This window comes from Lycium barbarum, chromosome 5 (genome assembly GCF_019175385.1).
Source record: "Lycium barbarum isolate Lr01 chromosome 5, ASM1917538v2, whole genome shotgun sequence".
Lineage (NCBI taxonomy): Eukaryota > Viridiplantae > Streptophyta > Magnoliopsida > Solanales > Solanaceae > Lycium > Lycium barbarum.
In genome coordinates this window covers 141,703,269-141,713,457 of record NC_083341.1, presented here as the reverse complement: position 1 = coordinate 141,713,457, position 10,189 = coordinate 141,703,269, and the positions used below count along the sequence as shown (strand labels likewise).

The 10,189-nt window shown below is 35.4% G+C and overlaps 2 protein-coding genes across 5 annotated transcripts; one reads left to right on the top strand and one right to left on the bottom strand.

Moving 5' to 3' along the window:
* Positions 1-259: 259 nt before the first annotated feature.
* On the top strand, positions 260-3,764 carry LOC132641976 (PLASMODESMATA CALLOSE-BINDING PROTEIN 3-like). The gene is made up of 4 exons (XM_060359157.1): positions 260-534; positions 1,802-2,047; positions 2,142-2,175; positions 3,002-3,764. Exons 1-4 carry the CDS (start codon positions 480-482, stop codon positions 3,297-3,299), a joined length of 633 nt encoding a protein of 210 aa, XP_060215140.1. The 5' UTR covers positions 260-479; the 3' UTR covers positions 3,300-3,764.
* An 855-nt stretch (positions 3,765-4,619) lies between these two features.
* Positions 4,620-9,983, bottom strand: LOC132641975 (alpha/beta hydrolase domain-containing protein VTE7-like). Of its 4 annotated transcripts, none has more exons than XM_060359155.1 (10): positions 9,642-9,983; positions 7,861-7,955; positions 7,684-7,781; positions 7,521-7,570; positions 6,966-7,061; positions 6,769-6,858; positions 6,253-6,345; positions 6,029-6,124; positions 5,252-5,376; positions 4,620-5,171 (listed from the first exon to the last, which is right to left on the bottom strand). In XM_060359155.1, the coding sequence occupies exons 1-10, from the start codon at positions 9,837-9,839 to the stop codon at positions 5,114-5,116; spliced, it is 999 nt and encodes a 332-aa protein (XP_060215138.1). In that variant the 5' UTR covers positions 9,840-9,983; the 3' UTR covers positions 4,620-5,113. The 4 variants fall into 4 exon arrangements, with proteins under 4 accessions (XP_060215138.1, XP_060215137.1, XP_060215136.1 ...); XM_060359154.1 differs by having other exon boundaries at positions 5,311-5,376; positions 9,642-9,982; XM_060359153.1 differs by having other exon boundaries at positions 4,620-5,210; positions 5,311-5,376; positions 9,642-9,978.
* Positions 9,984-10,189: the final 206 nt, after the last annotated feature.

The window sequence follows — 10,189 nt, the reverse complement described above, 5'->3', positions numbered from 1 at the left end:
CATTTAGGTAAAGAGTACTGTCATCTATACCAAACACACCCTTCGTTTTAACTTTGAAACATGGGTTGGTTGAGTTGTAACCACAGAATATGAAGTTTATGACCGTTTGAGAAACAAGTCACTGACATATACATAGTACAGAGTACATAACATGACAAAAAGCTTACGCTTTGCTGCTCACTTTCCTAAAACACATTCTCCCATACCCTCCCATTCTTTTTAATTTATTAACCCTCATATAGTAATATTGGTGCTAAGACATAAGATTATACAATATAAAAAGCCACCGAAAATGGACATTGAGCCTCAACCTTCCACCTATTTTTCTTGTCTCGAGAACTTTCATTTCCCTGTAACACACTTCTCTTTTCCTCTTAAACATCTCTTCTTACTCTCTCTGTAGTTCTACTTACCTTCTTGAAAACACAGGGAACAGTAATTTCTTCATATTTACTACTTACTAAGATCTTGGCACAATCATGGCTGCTTTTGTACTGTCTTTAATACTTCTCTTGGCTTTCACTGGTTACTCAAGTAAGCTGCTGCTGCTTGTTGCAATTTTCACTTCAAGATTTCTCTTTTTTCCTGCATTTTTACTGTGTTTCTTGCAATGGGTTTTCATCAGATTTTGCTCACTTCAAGATTCTCTTTTTGCTGCATTTTTCATATTATTTTTTTGTATTAGGTTTTTCACCAGATTTTGCTCTAAGTGGTGTGTATCCAAGACTTTCTTATTCAAAGATTAGCTTTTTTTTTGGCTCTCTCACTTCAAGATTCTCTTTTTCCTGCATTTTTCATATTATTTTTTTGTATTAGGTTTTTCACCAGATTTTGCTCTAAGTGGTGTGTATCCAAGACTTTCTTATTCAAAGATTAGCTTTTTTTTGGCTCTCTCACTTCAAGATTCTCTTTTTCCTGCATTTTTCATATGTTTTTCACCTAATTTTGCTCTTAGTGGTGTATATCCATGACTTTCTTTTTCAAAGATTTGAGTATTTTTGGCTCTCACTTCAAGATTCTCATTTTCCTGCATTTTTCATATTTTTTGGTCATAGGTTTTCACCAGATTTTGCCCTTAGTTATGTATATCCAACAATTTCTTGTTCAAAAATTAGTTTTTTTGGCTCTCTCACTTCAAGATTCTCTTTTTTCCCCTGCATTTTACATGTGTTTCACCAGATTTTGGTCTTAGTGGTGTATCCAACAATTTTGCTTCAAAGAGTTTTTTTGGCTCTCTCACTTCAAGATTCTCTTTTTTTCTCTGCATTTTTCATGTGTTTCACCAGATTTTGCTCTTAGTGGTGTATCCAACAATTTTGCCTCAAAGATTGAGTTTTTTTGGCCCTCTCACTTCAAGATTTTCTTTTTTCCTCTGCAATTTTTCATGTGTTTCACCAGATTTTGCTCTTAGTGGTGTATCCAACGATGTGGGATTTCACTGGGTTGTTGTTGTTGTTGTTGGTGTATCCATCAGTTTTGCTTCAAAGATTGAGTTTTTTTGGCTCTCTTACTTCAAGATTCTCTTTTTTTTCTCTGCATTTGTCATGTGTTTCACCAGATTTTGCTCTTAGTGGTGTATCCAACGATTTTGCTTCAAAGATTGAGTTTTTTTGGCCCTCCCACTTCAAGATTCTCTGTTTTTCTTTATTTTCCATGAGTTTCAACATATTTTGCTCCAAGTTGTGTATTCAAGAATTTCTTATTCAAAGATCCAGTTTTTTTCCATCAATAATAGCTCTTTCTTGGGCTGATTTCTTATGGTGGTCTTTTTTTTTTTTTTTTTTTTTTTTGTAATTTCTAGGTGGTGCTAATTACTGTGTGTGCAAAGATGGAGCTGGGGATCAAGTTCTTCAGAAGAATATAGACTATGCCTGTGGAAATGGAGCTGATTGTAAAGCTATCCTTGAAAATGGTGCTTGCTACAACCCTAACACTATCAAAGATCACTGTTCTTATGCTGTAAATAGCTATTATCAGAAGAAGGCTGCAACTGGTGCAACCTGTGACTTTTCTGGAACTGCAACTTTGACTTCAAGTCCACCATCCTGTAAGTTCCTCAAAACAATATGTTTTTCATTTTTTTTGTTACCTCTTTTAATAGTTACTGATATTGTTCTTTTGTTTGTTTTTTTGATGAACAGCCTCTAGTTCTTCCTGTTACCAGAATACTGGAGGGTATGTTTCTTAATGTTTTTTTATTTTTGATGTTAGATCTTCTATTTTTCTTGTCAATATTGAATGTAGCATCTCCTCAACTTGCATCAAGTTCTCATTTGCAATTTTCCCTGAAAAAATAGTTTTTGCCCTCTAGGACAAAAATTACTGCCCCTGATTATAACCACAAAAATAGATTTTTGTTTTTGTTTTGCCCCTGTTGGTTTCACCTGTTAGATCATTGAGAACTTCTTGGTCTTGGAAAAAGATTAGTATTTTTTTCAAGATGTCAGTACAAATATTCACCTATCAATTAGTGCTGGTGATATATGGAAGTTAATGGACCTAGAAAAGGTGCAATTATGCTAGATAAACTTGGCTGTATGAGTGAGTGGAAAGCTTTTCCTAGTAGTGACCTTTTTACTGAGTAGTATATAATTAAAGATTGTTGTTAGCTGTCCCGTGTTTCTTTTTACCAAAATCTATCAATGGTCATTCTTAGTGTCCTGTCCTAACCGTGACAATAACATTCAAGCACAAGATGAGTTAGATTCATCATTATATATCCCCATGTGACCTGTCTTGATGGTGATATATAATGTTATATTTGTCACTTTCTCCCATTGTTATGATGAAAATATTTATGTTGACAGATGTTTTCCAGCTATGATGCAATATTTTATAAGAACCAATGTAATTTCCGCCGATTCTTATCATTCATGTAACATGAATAAGCGGACTCAGGATTTCTCTCTAGAACTAATAATTGTATATAGTGGATGTGTGGTGGATGATATTTGTTCTTCATATTGTTTTTTTTTTTTTTTGTTTTTGTAACTTTAATCAGAAGCACTGGTGGAGGTACCACAACCCCAACTGCACCTGGATCTACAACAAGCCCAGGGACTGGAACCGGGACCAGCACGGGCACTGGAACCGGGACCGGGACCGGCATAAGCACAGGAACTGGCACTGGCACAGGAACTTCAACAGGCATGAACAATCCAACTTTTGGGCTAGGACCAACAGGAAGTGGTGCATTCAATCCAGATGGCAGTGGCACAGATTCTCTTCATCAAAACAGAGTTTGTTTCACTATAGCCCTTTTATTTACAAGCTGCTTGGTGGTATGCTCGAAAGTTTAAACAGAAAGTCTGAATGTGAGGCAGTGAATGAAAGAGGAAAGGTTTGGGAAGATAATGTGGACTTTTGGTACAAAGTATGGGTAGCATTTTCAATGGTCAGAAGGGGAGAATCATCTGGACACACTTCCACTTAGACTTCTTTTTATTTCTTTCTTTTGTTGTTTTGTTCTCTTCTTGTTCCATCTCCATCGTCTTTCCTACTTTGGAATTAGATTCCCTCTCGAAGTGGAGAGATGTGGCTGTTTCTGGGGTAGTAATATGTACTACTAGTAATGTAGAAGAATCTGATCTCTCTTCTTTTTAGATTTTCCTTTTTGTATATCTGGAAGAGTAGAGACATGAAGTCTGTATTTTTTATTTTAGAAGTTTTATGAATGAGTACTTTGCTACCACCCTACTCCCATCTCTGGTAATATTAGTGCATCTCTGTATTAAAATATAACTCTTGTAGTTCCCCTTCCTGTCCATCTGTGTATCTTTTTAGTGTTTTCTATTCTTTAATCTTGTTTCTTTGTGCGTGTATATAATATTAAAGTATTAAAGAATATGAGCAAAGTATAATTGAAAACCCAACTTAAAGAAATGCACAAATAGGTTCAAGTATCCGAGTTTGTCAGAGAGAAAGGAATCTTGGTTTTCCACGAGAGAATAAACCAAACAAAGGGTTTTCTTTCCACATTCTTTACCCACCCTTTTTTGCCCGCCATCTTACAAGACTTTTACATAATGAACCAAACAAGTTTTCCTTCATTTAGCACTAAAGGTGTGAGTTTGTCAGAGAGAAAGGATTCTTGGTTTTCCACGAGAGAATAAACCAAACAAAGGGTTTTCTTTCCACATTCTTTACCCACCCTTTTTTGCCCGCCATCTTACAAGACTTTTACATAATGAACCAAACAAGTTTTCCTTCATTTAGCACTAAAGGTGTGATATAGCGGTCAATGAAATGAGTAAAAAATCATAAGAGATACAGATTCAAAATCTTGTAGACAAAAAAAAGTCTGATGATCGTTTCATTGGAAAGCGTTGGTGGTCAGAGTAATTTAATACATATTGCTAGCATGTAGCATAACAGTTTTGCGTGCGCATGGGCTAGCCATGACATCGTGGTTAGGTTAGATGCAAAAATGCATTAACAACTATAAGAAGTTTCAAAGCAAGATCTTTTGAGCAAGGTAAAGTGAATCTGGACGGAAAACTTAATTTGGTTTCTTTAAATAAAATAAAAAAGGAACACTTATAATTGTTTCACTTGGATGGTGACTCTAATGCACATGCGCGAGATCTTTCAATGAGCCGACCTTATGATATAATAAGGGATAATGAAAAACAGTATCAATCTTTGGACTTTGTGAAGTTTGAAAGTGCAGTACGTGAAATGTTGCACTTTTGTTGCACAACAAGGATATGTTAACAGCAAATCACCTAAGTTCAAAGTAACTGGTAATTGACATAAAATAAGATTAGCATGTGCTGGAAGAAAAATATACCAGAATGCTAAAGCATTTAGCTAATACAAGCATTCAGTTTATTACACTTCTCTACTGGATGCCAAAGCACCATAGCGCACCTTTGATAATCGATATGTAGGCAATCAGGTTGACGGTGCGCAAAGAATGAAAGCATATTCACCATTGAAGCTGGCAACTAACCTCATCCATCACTAAGTAGAATCAGGAAGTCGGATCTTCACATATGTGAGATATGCTAACTATCTGCTTGTACAAGTACCAATAATCAAACAGGAACTGAGATGGTGGAGACAGAGTCGAAATTTGCACTTTGTGATTGATCACTGCGAACAAATTCCGCTATCAACCTGGAGACAGCATCAGGCTTCTCCACATGAGGGATATGGCCACAGTTTGGTATCTGGCGTATAATAGCATTTGGAAGTTCACAATGCAATCTCTGTGCACATAAAAGTAAATGGACACTTTAGTAGTACTTACTTGCCCCGTATTTGGCTGCTAAGAGTCAACATGATTCTATTGTTACAAAAGAAACATACCATTCCGAGCTTGTAGTCAATAATCTGATCTTCTTCACCCCATATTATTAGTGTTTTCTGCTTGACCTGTATAACAAAACTCCTGCTAGCATGAGAATGTTGTAGAATTTTCCACATGTACAAGAAGAAAACGAGAAGACAACATGGAGAATGGAGATACAGCTAGCAGAAAACATCTTTACACAATGGAGCAGCAGAATCAAAAGTGGTAATCAGCCCTAAGACCTACTAGATTGGTCCCACGTAAAATTATGAGGGCCACAGCAGGAGAGATTCACTAGAACTCTGGTCTCATTTACATATCATACAATTGATTTGATCATGTCTAAAACTAATAGGTTTGCAATTTCAAGAGAAGTTACACAGTGTCTGCAGTTAAAGACTTTAGACTTATGGCATATCACTTGTCTGGTCTGTATTAAAACAATACAGATTCATTTTTTTCTTACTAAAACAGATTTTTCATATTTAAGACCAATCGCCAGGAGTTCCTATAACACTCCAATAATTGCATACCCAAATAGCAACCATGTTAAGATGAAACTAGTAAGATTAAACTCAATATTGCTAGTCTCCATGATCCAATCATTGCCTTTTGAATACAGCAAGATAATGTTGCTTGATATCAGAGTCGATGCAAAAAGAAAGTACCAAAAGGTAGCAAAGGCATGTATCTATATATGAAGTACTTAAGAAAATTTAGTAAATTTGCACATACATTTTCTATCTGAGCAACAACATTATAACCTCCACTGATCATGAAATTCACTGTTGCATCCTCCCACCAAGGTAATAAACAATGTAAGCGGCCAATCTGGACAGAAAACCAGATAATCAGAAGGTGTATAACAAAGAGCATCAAAAATATGCCAGAAGCACATTTTGAACATCTGATCACCACGACCTTTGGGTTTCTAAGAAGATCAATGGGTCAAAACTTACATTAGTCCAGTCTATGCAGGTACTTAATGGTAAGCCGTTGAAAGCTAATGATGTTGCATATAAGCGAAGTGGGAGACTTTTCAACAAGTAGACCTGCGGCAGGTTGTTTTCAGATTAGCAAAAAGACAAGAAATGCAGATGAAGATACTCGAGGAATTCTGTAGAAACATATCTGAGTACATTTTATATCTGTGATCTTCCCATTTAATAGGATACTGTATGGTAACAAATCAATACTAAGAGTTTTTCTTTAGGTGGGGTTTTGCAGCATTAAGAGAAAGATCTGACAGACACAAGAGTCAGTATAACGGGTGCTAAATTTAGATCAATTAAGTTGATCGATCATCATTAATAATTAGGCAAAACTTTCTCTTTTTTACTTGTTGAATTTTCTAATCGGAAACCGAGTTGTTAATAAACCACAAACATTATAACATATACGTTCAGTTACATCAAACAATCCAATCTGGCGTAGAATGTGTCCCTTTGTTTTAAGAGAACTAGGAGGTAACTCACCCCAGCATAAGCTACTGCTTTGGGTAAGGTCGCAAGGTTTCCTGTACCTTCCGCGTAAACACTTGCATCAATTAAAACCAGCCTATTCACCTATAAAGTAAAAGTACTTCGGAGTTAGCCATAAAATAATTCCTCCTTCATACTAGAAACTAATATATAAAATCTGTATACTGATTCACATTATTGTATGTACTTACGGCTTCTGGATATTTGACAGAAAAGTCAATAGCAATAGCAGATCCAAGACTAGGTCCGACAAGTACCATTGGCCTCTTGATGTAGGTAGACCACAGCTGAAAGAAAAACGAGACTCAGATTTTTAGAACATGTAAATGGAAAATTCCTTAAAAAGTTTAATATCTGAGTGATTCTTCTAACCTTAAAAAGCCAGACCAGGGAGATTTGCCTAACCCTTATTACACTTTTATTGGTTTCTACAAATAGACAAATAAACACTACTTCCATAATTTCATAGTGTAGAGCTGACCAAGTAAGCAAGGGTGGCCCTTTTTAATGCTGCATAACTGTGATATCATAGCACTGCACAATGGGGTGTAACTGTGTACGTGCCCTGGAAAACTAAGTATTATATAGTACACTACTAGGAAAAAAATGAATGTGAATTTTACCTTACTTTTAAACTTAGGTATGCAACTTTACATGTATTAGAATGTGCAAAGAAAGAGACTAGTTACAACCTTCCAAGCTTGTATGCAGTAGATCAGGATATTTAGTTTAGAATCAGGAGGTACCTGGTAAAGATGATCACGCTTGGAAGCTACATCGCACGATGGAAGCCTTTCTTAAATATCACAGGAAACAAAAAGATACGAACCATGAGCAAGTATTCGTCTTTGTTTGCAAAATCTTTTTGAAAAATAGGAACTGAGAAAGAGCTAGAACAAGAAGAAATACCTAAATCAGAGAAACCCCATCCTAAGATATCAACTGCCCATGTCTCCAATCCAGCCTCCTCAAGCATCGGAAATGTGTACCTCCACTCTAAACATGAGCTGAACAATGAGGGATAATGAAAAACACAGAGCACAGCAAGAGAAAGTAGTCAAAACATTAGCTTAATATGAGGCATACCTATCAAAACCATGGAGAAGCACAACTGGATTGGCCTCCGTCTGTTCTTTTGGCTTCACACAACTACTCATGACACAACGGTTTGATAAATTTACCTAAAATGAACCAGCAATGAAGCTGGACCATCAAACAAAGGAAGTAACCAGAACTTCATAAAGAAAGAGAATGATTAATCCAGTTCAGAGCAAGATATCCAGATATGATTAGGATTACAAAAAGGAAAAAACACATAAAAGAGGAATGATTAAGTTGCATATGATGGGCGGACACCTCTAAGGCAGCGGGTACACTGCTGCAACGAGTGCATTCAAGCCCGCTGCATTCGGTTCTGAGTCAGTGTGGGTGTACACGAACATATTTTTAAAATATATGCTCATACTAAGTCCACACACATCGTACAAAGAAGTGTGTCCAGTAGTAGTCAGCACCCAAATTCTTAAAATCATGGATCCGCCACCATTATAGGTTGCACCTAAACAATCACAACTTAATAAACATATCACTTGCTTACCAATATATATACTCCTTCCATCTTAGGATGTCCCGAAATGTTTGACACCATATCACTTCTATACATCTTTCACGACTTTCAAGAAATAAAGTTCATTGAACTATCCAAAATGCAGACTGGGATATTATCTCTATCAAATTGACTTTTTAACCATTACTTTAATATTTTCTTGCACTATCGCCAAAAGAATATAGAAGTCAAATTAGCATCTAAATTCTAGGGTCAATCAAATGCCGTCAAGTAAGAGACGGACAGAGTAACAATTACTCCCTCTGTCCCATTTTAACTGTCGATTTTTAGCTTTTTTCATGCGCATTAACAAAAACAATAAATATAAGATACAATTTAGTTACCCTTGTTTTAAATAAAAGTAGATTGATTTCTACTTCTTCAATAGGGTATAGTTGGAAATAATTGCCAACTTTAGACTTGAATTCTTAAAGTGACAATTATTTTGGGACAATTTTTTTTAGCTAAAGTGACGATTAATTTGGGAATAGAGGTAGTACTATTGAACAAGATAATGGGGGGAATGGAATCTTTCTTGTTCTTTGTAATCTAATCCATATCTAACACCACATGCAGAGACACAAAAATGATCCCTATATAGCTACCATAAGAACCTGTATGCATGATGCAATTCTTGTACCACTGATTTTAGGTTCTGAAGCACTAAAATTTGCAAAAATGCTACCTATGTGTTAATATTTGTCCAAACAAACAAAATTTTACTCATCAGAGCAGAACCCATTTCACAAAAAGTACCCCTACAAAGTTTTCCCCTGTTGAATATCAATTCAACATACACTTGGCAAAACTTTATCCATAAGCACATAACCCCATTTCACAAAAAAAGGTGCAGAATTTGCCAAGTTGAATCCCATTTCAATTCTACTCCTTGGTTCCTTAACAACCAAAATGGGAATAACATACTCCCTTTATCCCAAATTATGCGATACACTTTCTTTTTTAATCTGTCCCACAGAGAATGATATATTTCTATATTTAGAAATAAACTAACTTAACACATTCCCTTCTATCTTAATAAAATGATTTACAACCACACAAATATATATAACTTGTTTTAGACCACAAATTTTGATAAGCCTTCCTTTCTTCGTTGAATTCCATATCTAGTCAAACTATATCGTTGAATTCCATATCTAGTCAAACTATATCATATAAATTAAGACGGAGGGAGTATATATATCAAAATCATCCAAAAAACAGAACATTTTGAAACTAATAAAAGAGAAGTAAAAAAACGTACAGGTAGTCTTTCAATTCTTGAAGCTAACTTTCTAGCATAAGAATCTTTAATCTTCTCAACTTGTTTAGGAATAAAATCAGGGAATTCACCAGACCATATCCTTAAACTCCTCGAATTCGACCATTTTACATTTGGTCCAGTTAGGACACGTGTTGGTAGAGGAGCACCACCAGCTCTGACTGATAATAATGTTAGCATATTCTTTTGTGTCAGCCTTGCACGGTCGCACTGGTTTTTCTACTATTCATACAAATAAGACATGGCCATGCCTTTACCATAACAAGAAGCAGCCGAGATAATATTATTTAGACGTGGCCGTATCTGCATTTCACTTTTTCCACATATAGAAAATACTAGTCGTAGGAGGCCCCAAACTTAAAATATAAATATAATACGTAAGTTTTGTCAAATAAGTATAAATTGTGTCACTTTTTTTAGTTCATAATTAATTTAATGTAATTGCAGGTTAATCATATTTTATTTATAAATTTTCATCTATTAAAGTTTGTTTGTCATATAATTAGATAGTTTTTATTAATAAAAATATT

Bases quoted from the DNA above. Each gene is read 5' to 3' on its own strand.
- LOC132641976 (XM_060359157.1), top strand. From the start codon at position 480: ATGGCTGCTTTTGTACTGTCTTTAATACTTCTCTTGGCTTTCACTGGT. The intron at 2,048-2,141 runs GTAAGTTCCTCA...TTTGATGAACAG, and splicing joins GACTTCAAGTCCACCATCCT to CCTCTAGTTCTTCCTGTTAC. The intron at 2,176-3,001 runs GTATGTTTCTTA...AACTTTAATCAG, and splicing joins TGTTACCAGAATACTGGAGG to AAGCACTGGTGGAGGTACCA.
- LOC132641975 (XM_060359153.1), bottom strand. From the start codon at position 9,839: ATGCTAACATTATTATCAGTCAGAGCTGGTGGTGCTCCTCTACCAACA. The intron at 7,782-7,860 runs GTATGCCTCATA...CTCATTGTTCAG, and splicing joins CTTCTCCATGGTTTTGATAG to CTCATGTTTAGAGTGGAGGT. The intron at 5,377-6,028 runs GTATGTGCAAAT...TTTGTTATACAG, and splicing joins TTGTTGCTCAGATAGAAAAT to GTCAAGCAGAAAACACTAAT.